At 40.4% G+C, this 15,432-nt stretch overlaps 1 protein-coding gene across 1 annotated transcript in view; it reads left to right on the top strand.

Moving 5' to 3' along the window:
- Window positions 1-15,432, top strand: part of pik3r3b (phosphoinositide-3-kinase, regulatory subunit 3b (gamma)) — a 270,146-nt gene that overhangs the window by 790 nt on the left and 253,924 nt on the right. Inside the window, exon 3 of the mRNA XM_067596136.1 lies at window positions 28-1,044. Within this exon, the coding sequence (XP_067452237.1) occupies window positions 693-1,044 (352 nt within the window). The 5' untranslated portion in view covers window positions 28-692. The remainder of the gene's footprint in view (window positions 1-27; window positions 1,045-15,432) is intronic.

Genomic DNA, 15,432 nt, shown 5'->3' with positions numbered 1-15,432 from the left:
TGTACACTTTCTCATTAACGTCCAAAGAACCTGCAGAACCTTTGGGGCATCATCTGGAGGTCGCCACGTCCTAGAAAACTGTGCCACCCTTCGGTTTCCAGACCATCCAGCCGCCTCCCCCCTTCCTCCTCCTCCTCCTCCCCCTCTCTTTCTCTTCCCCTAACAGACACAGAAAGGTGGCCGGTCAGTCGGTCTGCCCCACTCTCCGTCCGTCCGTCCGTCTATGTGGATCATAAAATCCTGCAGGCCTCAGACCGGAGAGCTGTGACTGACATCTGGATTGTGGACTTTTAGACAGTGCATGGACGTTTAACCAAAAACCTGCAGAGCTGAAGCAAAGACCAGCCGGCTGTTTAATTCTTGTTTGAATTCCACCAGGAGGACTTATTTTTGGATTAAGAAGGTTGGATATTCGGGGGGGGTTGTAGGACTAGGTGTAGAATTCCACCTCAGGGATCAGATTTTTATCATTTCCACTGTGTCATCCAAGTCAGCACAACACAGCAAATCTCAGGCGGCATCACAGGTTCAGGTCGAGTTCCAGTTTCACCTCAGGGATTTTCAACTCAGACTTTCAGTTTGGTATTTTTCAAGGTGCTGAATTAATTTTTACAGCAGCGAAACCTCAGGCGACATCTGTTTTTTTTTTGTTTTTTTTTGGTTTTGGGACTGGCCTATGAACTCCTGTTGCCATGGCATCTGAGAGTTTCCAGTACCGGGCACTCTTTGAGTACAAGCGGGAGCGCGGAGATGACATCAGCCTCCAGTCGGGTGACCTGCTCACCGTCCCCAAGGCCTCGCTGACGGCGGCGGCGGGACCGGAGTACCAGGAGGGGGACGAACGGAGCCCCAAGGGCTGGCTGCACGGCACCAACGAGAGGACCAAAGAGAAGGGAGACTTTCCAGGGACTTTTGTGGAGTACGTCGGGGTTGTGAGGGTCGGCCCTCCTGCGGCCAAGTCCTGGCCCAGGCCTGTACCGCCGACTCCTGGGGGGCCGCAGACCGCCGTGGGGCCTCAGCCTCCTGGAGCAGCTGCTGCTTCAGGTGAGTGATGCCCCAACAGCTCAGTTTCTACTGCAGGACATCATGTGGATGCTTATCCTGTCGTATTTTTATGATTTTAAGATGGTGTATCAGTTGGAATGTAATGAACAAGATCAATACTTTTCATGAAATCCACATTGACACAACAAAAACGCAAAATCTTTCATATGTGTCTGATTCGAGTCTGAGCTGCTCTGCTCAGATTGACGCTGTTTTGTGTGTGTGGTATTTTTAGAAAGACGAGAGTGTTTCTTTTCAAGTGTGTTGGTGATGTTTGCACAAAAAGCATTTGATCAACAGATCCTGAAGCTCAAACCTCCTGTTTTCACAACAAAACTCAGTAGAAATGGTTCAAATCCCATGTTGTTCTTGGCGGGATCTCGCTGAGTAGAACTCCAGCCCTTCGTTTCTTCCCTGACTGTAATTATATGTTCACCTGTCAGGGCCGTGTCAGTGTTTTTAGAGCCTGAGGGCAGATTTTGCCTGGAGGAACCTCCTCTACACAAACACTTTTATAGTGTGAATTCACGTCATATGGAACAGATGGCAGCAATGGGAAAGATTTCTATGTTTATGACTTGAAAACTGGAAAACTCGAGATGTTGTAGAGTGACCGGGTGGGTCGTGTGATGGTTAAAACTACTGTGAGATGACAATACACTATAGCTCTGTATTCATTTTATTTGGACCTAATTACCTTGGATGTAAACTTTGCCTGACATGAGGTTTTCAGGAACTTAATTATCGTAAACGCTATTTACAAGTTTGTCCGTTTGGCCCAGGAAAAGGTGAGGCCTTGCTTGCCCTGATGCTTGTCATTCCAGCAAGCTTTACAATATACATATTATATCTAACTGTGCTTTGATTATTTTGTGCATTCACACTGAAAAATGACCACATTAACTATTCTTAAAATACCTAAAATTGCTCAATTTGTGAGTGTGCTGCTGGCAGGCTCTATTATCCCACAATAAGAGGTGAGAATGAAAAAGTTCAGTGCTGAAATAAAATGTACTTTGCAGGTTCTGTAAGTCTGAAACAGTTGAAGGGTTGGTTCACCCAAACTACAAAAAACACACTGTCTCACTCATCTCTAGTGGTGTTGAATCACGCAGGACGGTTTATTATGGTAGTTACCACAGACGGATCGAGTTATTTTCTTTGCTGAGTGAAGTTTTGTTAAAGTGCTGCGGTGTGTGTTGGTCAGCTGCTACACTTATGTCGGTATCTGGTTGATGGAGTTCAAAGTGTTTACAAAATGCTTCGTCTTGCAAAACTAATTAAGTTATTAAATGCAAAAAGCGGCCAAACATGTAGCATGTAGCGCGCTGTACAACATCTGTGCTGCACTTCTCTCAGGGTGGAGTGCCTTTTTCATTCTGTCGATATAAAATTATTTATTAACGTTATTAAATAAATCAATTTTTGCCATTTGTGAGTCGATTTTTTTTTTCACCTACCTGTAGGTATTAACCATAGAGGTGAAAGGAATTAGCCTCAAAACCTGAACAAATAAAACATTGTTTGGGTGAACTGACACTAGAAGAGGTACACAGTATTCATACATAGCATTGAATATGAAAATGCAGAATACAGTATAATATTGCTGCACAGTGCTAGAGTCAGTGCCAGCAGGCCTGTTTGTCAGGCTGCTGATCAGACCGATAACCTGCAAACGTCTCTGCTGCTGAGCTGATCCACCATGATCCCCCCCTCCCACCATCACAGGCCTAACCACCCATCAGGCCTAAATATCTCATCTTCCTCCCGTCAGCCTTACTGGGTCTGTTTGTCTGCCAAGAAAAATATAATGTGGAAGCGAGCTGGGTTTTAATGTCATTTTCTGCTCGTACTCTGTGAGCCGTTTGTCCATTGTTTTCTTGCTGAGAACGTCTCTGCAGATGTCGTCATGGTGTCAGACTGCAGCACAGTTCAACCGGATCCAGTTTTAGATCACCTGCTCAAGTGGAGTCACGTAATGAAATATTTAAGTGAGCCGCTCTGCCAGTGTAGACGTGCCCTTGATGAGGATTACACTCATGAGGGGCACGTTTACAACCTTTAAGATCTAAACTTTAATTACTCGTAGGGACCCAGACAGGTAATCAAAGTTTGGATCTTAAAGGTTGTTTATTTTAACGTGCATCCTCTTTTAAGAGTTTAAGACATTGTCACCGTGTTCCCAGACCAACGGGAACATCGCTAAAAAGAAGTCAAACGGGGCAGAGCACGTGCAGTCAGTGTTATCATAATGATGGTCTTAGCCGCTGTTTTTATTGAAACGTTGAAAACAAGATTCAAGTTGTAATAAACTGGGATTATACTCTAAAGTCGTCCTCCAATTTTTAAAAAAATGTGTTTTTCTTCTTGTTCCCTCAGTTGGATGTTGTTCTCGTCTCTGTGCACGATGATATATGTGCAGAGTCTGTTTTCGCATTCATCTGCTGAAGGAGGAAAGTTTCTCTGTGCTCACCTTAAATACAGGCTGAAGTAAAGGACCAAAGCGAAAAATGATCATGACGCAAAAATCATTAAGTGTATTTAAAGTCCTGTGTGTTGACCATGAAGCTACAAGCTCCTTCCTGTCCTCCATGAACTGCTGCATGAACTCTGCCAGCAGCAGATCAATGACCATATATCTTATTGAGTCTGCAGTTCTCAGAAACATTCAGGCATGTTGAGAACAGGGACTGCTTTGCCTCAAGATTAAATCAGTGTTTATATTTATCTTTAACAGTATCTCTTGCTATTGATTCTTGTTAGAAGATCGTGTGACGGCAAGCTGTGTGTATCTGTTCAGTGCAGCTGGATGTTCGAGCCTGTCCTCCCAAGAAAAACGACACTATAGCTGCTCGTAAATTCAGTCCCCATCTAGTGGCTGTAATAATTATGACCCGAGGAAGTGACGCAGTTCACATGACATCAATATAAGATGACTTCCTTATGGACCTAGCTGCAGGAGGCTGCTGTTCACTTCCTGTTTCCAACCACGAGTCGTGACATTTTTTAAAAAATACATATGGTGTTTCCATGACGATGAAGGTTGCCTAACTTTAAAGGACAAACCATGTTTCAAGTGATCCCCAACCCCAATCCTAACCCTAACCCTAACCCTAACCCCAATCCTTAAACCCTAACCCAAACCATGATCTTTCCCTAACCCTAACCAAGTGGTTTTTGTGCCTAAACCTAACCAGACCTTAACCACAGTGTTGTCACACCATAAAACCATAATTATTCTTTAACAGCGCTGTCTAACGGTTTTGGAAAGCGGCATATTCTGCTCCAATGGGTCGTTCTGAAAACACTCCAGCAGGTTGTTCTGGAGCGCAGGTACAAATGACATGTGGTCGTTTAATTTGGAGGACTTGTTGGGATGTTTTTGATGATTTATTTAGGACGGAGCACAAACAGGCAGTAACGAGGATGAGAGGGACTTGATCCCAAAATATAAAAAGCATTGTGAAACAGGCTGCCCCACTTTAAAAAAAACCCCATTCTGAACCCTGCAGGCTTTGATTAGCGCTTTTACGGGGTTGGGGTGGTTAGCTCAGTTTTAGCCCTGGCTGTCTGCTGCAGTGAGTTCAGATCTGCTGTGTTTATGGCTCTTCATTTGCTAAATAGGTCAGAGGCAGAGCAATGTTCTCTCATCTCCTTCCTCTGCCGCCTCCCTGCTCTCTTTAATTGTCTGGCTGCCCGTCTCTTTTATGGGAGTGGGTTCAGTCTGTCTTATATAAATAACATCCATACCACTCCAGGCTGGGGTAAATATCTTCTTTCCATCTGTGCCTGCTTGCTGTGCTGATGCTCTTAGTTATGAGATGTGTGCTAGCCGAGCCACTCGTCCCTCCCTCTCCCTCTATTCCATCCATCCATATATCCATCCAGCGTCCTGCAGCTACACAAGGCCGTTCTTGTCCTGAATAATTGATTGGCTGGCACTCTGGTAGCCTGACATGCTACATTCCTGCAGTCACAAATCACCAGTAGCAGTAGTGGTGTAGCAGCAGCTGCTGCAGCAGAGGGAAGCGAGCTGATCTGCAGCCACCATCACTGCCTACATAAAGGCACAGCCTGCTCTGTTTGGAACAACACTGCTTTCTATAAGGGTTTTTATATTTTTCAGTGTTCAGTTCATATAACATGATACAGTATAATCCAGTTAGTCAGTGTTTATGCGCCATTTGGCCGTGGAAGCATGTTTTAAAGTAGCGAGTGCTGGAAGACGGCTTCAGGTGGGGGTTTAAATGAGAAGAATTGTCTTGATTTGGGATGGAGATTGCAATTAGAGGTGTTATTTAAGGGAGAGGTTCACAGTTTTTCAAGTCTGTCTTAAAACAGCAGCCAAGTGCCTATATGATCAGTGAAATAGGTTTTTCCTCGCTGTAATCATTCCTCCTGTTCATACTGGATCCTCTTCAAATGCACTTTCAATCTTGGTGATTGAGGACAAAATCCAGTCCTCGATTTGAGCAAAAATCAATTTAAAAGTAGATGTGAAGCTTATATGAGGCTTCAGCAGTCTGAGTTAGTCATATTGAGTGGATATCTGACACATTTACAGTCTTTTTTAGCATCAAATTCCCTCTTTGTGTTTCCTCGGACAGTGTTTCCCTGTTGAGCTGCAGGTGGAAGTATAGTAACAAAAAGAGGGACTTTGGCACTAAAAAGACTGTAACGTTGAAAGATATCTACTTGATTTGACTCATTTGGACGCTGAAGCTTCATATTAGCTTCAGATAAACTTTTAAATACATTTTTGCACAGAAGGAGGACTGTTGATTTTGTCCCCCATCACTTCCATTGTAAGAGCATTATGAAGGGATCTTCTAATGGTCAGTATGAACAGGAGGAATGATTACAGCAAGACAAACTGTGAACCTGTCATTTAACAAAGGATCAAATCACTATGTGCAACGTGACGGATCGCTTGCACAGCTGAACCCACATAGAATTATCACCAACAACTCTGCAACTCCACTTAGCCTCGTTTAGCTCATAGTTTTAATTTCACAGTGCATTTACTGTCTGTTCAGTCTCAGCATTTCTAGCAGCAGCAGGCAACTTTTTTCAGCAAACAAGCTCTGATAAGCCCCCTGTACTCTTCCTGTCCAGCAAACAGCAGACAGACACAGTTGGTGGAGCATCTAGCAGCTAAAAACCCAGATATTTTTCCCAGGAGTTGGTGGAGACTATATCAGAGCTCCATGTCTAGAAGGCCTGTTGGAACAAATTTCAGGAGTCGAATATAATTTGAGTAGTAAAAAAAATAATACTAATCGAATGCTGAAATTACTATTCTAATGTGTATATTAATTATAAATGTGCTGGCTAACGCTAACTAGCAAATCTCGCCCTTCTCACCTTGGCCTACCCAGTTTTCTGAGTCTGACTGAATCACAAGCTAACATTCAATGTGCTAATGTTAACCTCTAACGTTACAATATCAGACATCTGTCTCCAGCTCCTGCTCACGCTATCATTTGGGCTCTCAGTGCATCCTGACTCAAATTAAATGTCACATATTGATGCAAACAAGCGCATACTGACATGGATTTTTTTATCTTTCAGTTTGTACTTGAATTACTATGATTCAGTATGATTATAACTTATATTTATGTTTTAGTTAACGTTTAACGTTTAGCAAGAAATTAGCAAGAAAGCTAACACCTGTTTATTGGTAATGTTGGAATGCCCTCTAGTAGACATAGTGGCCTTGACAATGCATAAGCCTGTGTATACAGTGTATAGGTACATAGTAAATATCAATAATAGGCTAAATTTGAGCTTTAAAAATTTGAATATAATTCGAATATTTAGAATAATAAGGAATGAAACTTAAATTGGATTTGAGAGGAAGACTGACAGCACTACTGGATGTGTAAATGATCTCCTTCCTTCCTTTCCGTCTTCTTCTCCTCCTCTGTCTTCTCTTTCCTCTTCTTCCACCTGAACACTTCAGTTCCCTCCCAGCAAGTCGTGCTGATTAAATGAGGTGTGATACCTAATAGCTCTAACAGGGCTCATAGCACTAATCAATGCGTAACACTATCTGACACCGTGTGATTGTGAACGCCCTCCTACATTTCCAACCTGACGCCTTACCCTTCTCTGATGGGAGCTGTTTGCCGGCTCCATACAACATTAATTATGCCAGTAAGCTAATGAATCCCTGATGTGTTCCTCGTCACTATCTACCTACATTTATACGGGAGAAATGTGAAGGTAATAATCAGAGTTCATGCTGAAGCTAACGGGCTAATCGAATGCAGCGCTCTGCTCTGCTGTGATAAGGCAGCTTGCATTTTTTATCTGAAGATGAGCCCTGTAGCTTGGTACACTCTGTTCCACATTCATGTAAATGAGGGACGCAATTAGATGTAAACCAGAAGACTTAGACATCATCAGTTTGTTCTGCCCGGAGGCTTTGATTGGGAGAGTTTGGTCAAGTAGAGCAAATGTAACACAACATCGTTTGTTTCATCATCGTAGAAAGAGTTAGAGTTGGAAAAGAACTGAAGGAGCTGAATTCAGAGCAGGAAGTCAAGAGTCCAACCATCTCCATCATCACCTCACATTAACTCTAAAAACAAATCTAAATCGTCAAACAGCTCTTCAAAGATGTTACCGGACACAGTGTCCTCACTCTGAAGGTCAAAAACTCTAATGCGTCCTCACAAAGATAGACGCACAAAACCACATGTGCTCCGGCCTCTAGTTTTACGTTACTATGTGCTGGCGTAAAGACCAGCGGCGGCAGCATGCACAAAGCCGGTAGCAATCTGGGAAGCCATCAGATTTAGCCACTGGGGACAACGACCAATGGTTCGGGGCTTCTGCTGTAGCCAGCAGATATCTGGGTCAAGACTTCCTCTCCTGTGTGCTGGTTATTGTTACAGTCTGATTAGCAACGTGGATCGTCTCACAAGTAGCCAGTTTACACTCAGTTAACAGTTTAAAACCACTACAACGGCTTTGTTTAAGGTATTTGCTTGACAAACGCGACATGTTAGCTTGCTCGCTGTATTAGAAGCTCTTTACAAGAGTTACATACGGCCCCGGGAGAATCACTAACTCCTGTCATGTTTTCAAAGGCAACTGTGTAATCCGACTTTGAAAGAAATTTGTTTCACACGATACACAAACATCAATACTTTTTGTAGGTGTTTTAGGTTATGATGACATTTCAGCCAATGCGTCCCGCCTCTTTGGGCTCTTCTCATTTCTCTATTTTGTGCCTCCTCGTCCCCTCGTCTCCTCGGTCCTCCTGCCCATGACCCGGAAATCGATCTCAGCACGCCATGTTTAAGGATGTCTCAATTCCTAAAATGCATCTCGAGGAGAGAGGAGCGAGGAGAGGATAAACAGGTGTATCCTTTGTGGTCGAAGTTTTCGACACCCGTGACGTATAGAGGAGGCGTGACACACAGCTGGAATATACAAACCATTTGTAGTGCTTCACACAATAAAATATATAAAGGATATGTGTGTGTGTGTGTGTGTGTGTGTGTGTGTGTGTGTGTGTGTGTGTGTTAAATAAAATATAACAATATATGACATCCGTACATTCTTGTCATATTATGCCATGTTGTAATTTGAATTAAAAGTAAATATATAAGTTTTCATGAACACTGTTATACAGCAGCAGGCTGTAACAAAACAATGGACAGATGATGCAGCTCTGCAGCATGTTATATTTAATTGACATGAGGGCTCTGAAGCGAGGGCGTCTCATTTTGTTAAATGTCTGTTTCCTCGACTTCCTCTCTCCTCGTGTCTCCTCCTCCTCGCCTCCTCCGTTCGCATCTTAGGTGGGAAGGGACTAAGACGTGAGGAGAGGAGGCGGGGAAAGGAATCGAGGATGTACAAACTGAGAAATGAGAAGAGAGGTTTCGCTCCCCATACGGACTGTTTATTTACATCGCCGCCTACATTTCAAATGCCATTTATGCTCAAACATGATTGGTCGATACTACTTGAACTACAAACGGAATCCAGAATGTTTCCAAAGCCAAAATCTGCATTCATATGCAGAATCTGTTTATAGAGATTAAGCCGGCAGTAACAAAACTGAAATGGTGGAGCTACTTTAAAATAATGAGCTGTTTGGGTCGTACTTCTACCAGCATTTCATGAACCTCATCACAGTTTAAGAGATTGTTTTTGGTCTGTAAAATTTCAGTGCACCACTATGGTAAACCAGTAATTATCACTTTTTCTAGCAGATGAAGGCCACAGTATCGTCTCTTTAGACACTGAATGGATCTTTTTCTTGTTTTAACAACAGATGGAAGTTTCTTGTTATACCAACACTCCAATTAATTAAGTTATAACAAGAAAAGTTTTACTGAGATACATTAATTTTATGAAATAACGAGAATGTTCCTGATTTAACAAGATAAAATATGTTGTTATTACAAGAAAATTTCATGTAAAAACTGAATAATTTTGTATCTAGCAATAATGAGAAAAGATCTCAGAATAACATGAAAAATATCTTGTTATAATGTGAAAGACACAGTCATTCAAGTTCTGATTAGAAACATTTGTTCCCAGTATACCCACCACATGTCTTATTATCTCATTTCATTCAAATGCTCAGATTTAACGAGTTCCTGTTCTGTGTGCATAAAAACAGGAAGCCTAGAAATGAAGCGTGTTATTAATTATAACTAGTACATTTCATGTGGGAGGAAATGTGTTATAGACACCTCCTTTAATAGAGCTGCAAGTAATGATTACTGTAAATTCTCCAAGAAAAAAGCCTTTATTCAAATAATAATCATGTGTGGCTTGTACAAACAAATAAAAACCTGGTAAAAAATGTTGTTGGGAGTAGAATCACCTGTTCTGTAATGGCTCATATGATGAATTGAGCCAAATGTACATTTCATTTTCTCTTTTTCAGACAAATACTGTTTTCATTCATGTTGAAATCTACTTTGTCATTATTTTGATCACTGTTAAGCTACAGTTAATGAAACATATCACTTCCTGCAGATGTTTCATGTTAAAAGCCTGCAAGGAAAGAGTGGAATAATGACCTTTGAGTCACTGGAAGGCTTTTAATATGAAACATTTGCAGGAAGTGTTAAGTTTCTTTGACAGTAACTTAACAGCGATCGAAAAAACGTCAAAGTAGAACTGAATTAATCAGTGTGTAAAATGAAAATGTCACAACTGATAAGAACGACTACAAAAATAAGACATAGTTGAACAAAATGCTCAAAAACAAAGAAAAATACAGATAAAATATTTGTCAGTGGTGCAGATACCACACAGTACTTTCCCACACTACTTTTCACCTGTAATATTTTGTAATTTCCTAAATATTTCCTTTTTTTTTTAGTGTAATCAAAAAGCATTTTACTTATATAGCAAATATCAACTCTTGTATCATTTTAATAGTGATTTGTAGCACTCAACAGGTGTACAGTTTTCACTCTGCTCTACTTAATTGGTCCTCATATTTAGATTAATAATATTTATCAGCTGTATTAATTCAACTTTACCATTTTATATTTTTCCCAACAGATTAAAACACACAGCAGGATTCATGTCAGTGTGTCAGATAATGAGATGAGAAGATGTTAAATATATTAACAGTAAAGCCACAACTTGATTTTCAATAAAACATTAATGTCAGACTTCCTTAAAAGGTCAAATCACCTGCAGATGAACATGTCACGGCATATAAACTCTGTGTTATATATATATATATATGTATATATACATATATATACATGCCGCCATCTGAGCCCTTCCTGTTGGCGGTCGTGATGACGATGTGCAACATGTTGCCGGTAAATAAAACAGGTAAATTAATGTGTAAACAAGTTAAAAGCTGCAGCAGTAACGTGCTGTAACATTACCAGCTGACAGCGAGTCTCTGCTGCAGTTCATATCATTTAGTTTTAGTGTGTGTGTGTGTGTGTGTGTGTGAACCATTGTGCAGCATGTGTGTGTAAGCGAGACTGATTCGGGCCACTCACCAGTCACGACAGATCAGCTGAAAACCGTCCGTTTTCGATCGGTGGCCGATCGATCGGTGCATCTCTAGAAATGGGGAATATTAATGTTAATAGAAATATGGACACTCATTGAAACATGGAAAGCACAGACGTGAGAAGGAACATACAGTACATAAGATAAAATAATAGATAATAATTCAGGCATCATTACGTTTACCCCCGAACATATTCTACAGAAAGTACTGTGTGAATGTGTATCATAGGAGGAAGGTTCAGCTGCTCTGACAGACACACATACATATCCAACAGAGCCGGTCAATAGCAATCAGAGTTTTTAATTGAGCAGCAGGCAGTTTGAGTCCCCGTCTTCAGAGGTGCGTCTGTGTGGAGCGAGGCGGCGGATCAATGTGATCAGGACGGTGATGAAACGCCGCTGCACCGGATAATGACCGAGAGATCAAACAGGATGAGAGTCAGACAAACGGGAGGGACAGCAGAAAAACACACACAGGGCAGTAATTGCCAGTTGTGCAGACTGACTGTGTAATGTCGAGTGTGTGTGTGTATGTGTGTGTGTGTGTGTGTTTGAGGGTTGACAGTCCGTGATCAGCTCTGTGCGACAAGTTCAGGGGATCGATGATGGCGGCGTCGGACTAACAAGCTAACCCGGCTAAACGGCCTCGTTGGTAGATTTATATTTAGGTCGACTCTTAGCTCTTTTGTTTAGACTATAATGGGCTGCAGAGTGTGTGTGTGTTTGTGTGTGTGTTTGTGTTTGTGTGTGTGTGTGTGTGTGTGTGCTGTACAGTGAAGAGAGGAGGCTCTCAGATGTGAGTGTTGTTATTCTGCAGAGACTCATGCATGTGAAAGGCAGATGTCATCATGTCTCAGCGTCCTGCGAGACACGAAGAAGAAGGAAACTGTTCGTAAACATCTCCTGTTTGTCTTCTCCCGGAGCTCTTCGCTACTTTTTTATTCTTTTTTTTCCCTTTTTGTTCACTTTGATGGTAAAAAACAAAACAAAAAAAAACAGCAGTGCCTTTTCTTGCGTTATGTTGCAGGATGCTGTAGTCTCTCTCTTCTCAGTGCCAGTTTCACATGTAGAGTAGAACTGGCATTTTTTTCAGATGTGTCAATTATTTGATTAAATCAGGAATTATCTGATCAGTGAAGAAGTAAACAAGGTTACAAATCTGACCAGACATTCAATAATAGTTTCCATACTAGTGTCGATGTGATACCCGAGTTTTGGTATCAGTACTAAAACAGGCCTTTGACTAATATCTTACTTTTATATTTATATATATATATATAGATAGATAGATAGATAGATAGATAGATAGATAGATAGATAGATTTAAAGTCAGAATCCTTTCTTTGCATCTCACAAAAGAAGCCAAAGACTAATAACAGCGATATCAGCTGTGGTTCCTTGTCCGACAGACGCCACTGAGCATGTGCGGGAACTTGCTAGCTTGTTGTGCTACATGTGCTGCAGCCTCTGGACTTTGTTACTGAGCCCCTAAAGTCCCAAAAGATGTTTTTTTTTAAATCTTGTGCACACAAGATAATAACTTGTTCCCACATGATATTAACTAATTAAGCACAAGATAAAAAAATACCACTTTTTGGGACTTTAGGGGCTTGAGAAATCAACAAACTATTAAAAGCTGTAAATGCAACTGACCCCTGTGGTCTTCAAAGCATATCATGTCTTTACTGTACGGATATTAACCTGTTCCCACAAGATAATCATCTTGTACACACAAGATAAAAAAAATATCACCTTTTGGGACTTTAGGGGCTCTGTACTTTGTTGTAAATTTCTCAATATAAAGTTATAAGGTTGTGATATGTAGCACAACAAGCTAGCGAAGCACTGTTATACTTGTGAATTTGTTTTTTTCTTGGGCTGCAACTACGATTATTTTCATTATTAATGAATCTGTCGATTATTTTCTCGATCAAACATTTTGTTTATTGTTTTCTTTTATTCTTATTTACTTTTATATTCATTTATTTTGGTGTTTTAAGCCTGTTCAGCACAACAGTGGTTGTTTTAAATATGTGATACAAATCAATTTTGACTTGACTTGACATCATGTATGAAGTTTGGTGAAACACATATTGTTGTGCCCTCTGTGTTTACTGACCTCTCGTGTGTGTGTGTGTGTGTGTGTGTGTGTGTGTGTGTGTGTCTTATTCGCTGCTGTAGATATACATGTGTTAGCCATGTGGACATGTGGAGTTGTGAATTGGCAGAACATCCTCTGGCTGCTTTTTCTCTCGGTGTCTGTCTTTGATTTCTTCCTCCTTCGTTTCTCCATCTGAACAAGTCGTTTAGTCTGTTTTTTTTATATTTACAAATCTCACTTCCTTACAACACATGTTGATTTTTAACGCTGTGATTGGAGCCTGATGACAACGCCGATGACTCATCTCTAAAAAATTGTTGAAACAATCAGATTTTTATTGGAGAGACTGGTTGAAATAATCTCAATCTGGCTGATTTTCCACTTATTTTAAGGATTTATAGCGCACTCACAATCACAACAACACACTGACGCTCTGCTTCCTGCTTCAAAGGCAGCATTGCAGTGTTTTGGCGGTGCAGTGCATCGCCCCCCCTCCCCCCCTCCCTCCCCTCCACCCGGGTGACAATGTGGAGCGATGCGAGGCTGCATGCCAATTAGACTGTTGTAATAAGCATCTTAACTGCAGGCAGGCAGCAGTTTACTCTGTCAGTTTAACCCCCATCACACACACACACACACACACACACACACACACACACATTCATACTACACACTACTACTGAACAGCTGACACACAGTAGAAGATGAACATATAATATCAAATGTAAAATGTATGATATTAACCCTTGAACACTATCATTTTAAGGTTTTAGTTGTATATTCTACCTGGATTATTCTCACAGCAGGTTGTTCTGTAGACTGTGAAACTACAGAAGTGCAGCTGTCACACATCTGCAACTACATCATTATTTCTATTTCTATCACTACTGATTCATCTGCTGATTATTTTCCCAGTTAGTTAATTAGTCCTTTGTGCTATGAAAAGTCTGATCAGTTTCCCAAAACCCAAGATGCAAACTGAAATGTCTCTTTTTTCCCCCAACTAACAGTCCACAACTCAAGATCTTCAGTTTACTGTCATAGAAGTCTAAATAAACTAGAAAATATTCACATTTAAGAAGCTGGAACCAGAGAATTTTTGTATTTTTTTCTTAAAAATGACTATTAAATTAAATTAAAAACTGTTAACCGATTATCAAAATAGTAGTAATAGACTTTTTTGTAGATTTTAATAGATTTAATTTAATTTTAATACATTTTTCTGTCGATCAACTAATCAATTAATTAACTCCTCTTTGCAGACGTACTTTGATATTCAACATATAATTCAAGGAAGCAAACCTTTGAGATCATTTCATGTCTTATTTTCAAACTAACCCACAAATTTTACTTTTATTCTAGAAACAAAAAGTAACTTTCTGCCTTTTTCAGAGCTTTCAATCCATTTGAGAGCCTCTCAGTAATCGAGAGGATTGTTCATAACTGTGGAAACTTTGTCCTCTGAGGGAAAACTGGCTTGAAAAGCTTTTTGAAAAGCTGAGATTTTTTTTTTTTTTCTTTTGGCAAACTCATACATTATATAATTTTTATCTTCCCAAACATCTCATGCATAAAAGTCAACTTTCAGACATTGAGGAGTTTTTCTCTCATTTGGTTAAACTGACGTTCTCCTTAAATTCCAACAGAACGTGTTAAAATATGTAGTTTTATGTTAAGTAATAAATATGCTGCTTTGGGGGGTTTTTCTCCTCTTCCTGCACATTACTCTTCGCTTGATTTTATCTTATGCAAGTAAAAAAATGACAGAAAATGAAAATATTTGGGTTTTTTTCATAGTTTGCAGATTCCACATGAATAAAAGCAGAACCTTGTACCTCCAAAATAAAAGAGGCTTCTCCCAGATGAACGATATAATGCATCTTTTTCATTCAAGCTTCTCATTCTTTCTTCCCAGCTCATCTGGAAAGATGGAAAGATCCCCATATTTTTATGTAGCATCTTCTCTTTTTCACAATAAGTACTTTTTTTATAGATATTTGTGGATATTTTACTGCAGAGGAAAACATTTAAAAGCAGGATTTTCACTTGTAAAGAAGGATTTTTTTCATTGTAGTCGCTATATTCCTGTTTATTCTTCAGTAAAAGCATGTGAGTATTATATTTAGTCCTGCTGCTGAATGCTAATGTCTTTAATCTCTGCAGTGTTATTGTTTGTGGAGGAGGTGAGATTTATTGTCCCCGTTTTGAAAGTCAATTACAGAGGTCCACACTGCACGTGTGTTAAATTGATGAATAGGGTGAAGCGTCCGAGTCGTTTGGCG

The sequence above is a fragment of the Thunnus thynnus genome, chromosome 8, assembly GCF_963924715.1.
Source record: "Thunnus thynnus chromosome 8, fThuThy2.1, whole genome shotgun sequence".
In the NCBI taxonomy this organism is placed as follows: Eukaryota; Metazoa; Chordata; class Actinopteri; order Scombriformes; family Scombridae; genus Thunnus; species Thunnus thynnus.
Note: the sequence above shows the minus strand (reverse complement) of the source record. Positions and strands in the feature narration are given on the sequence as shown.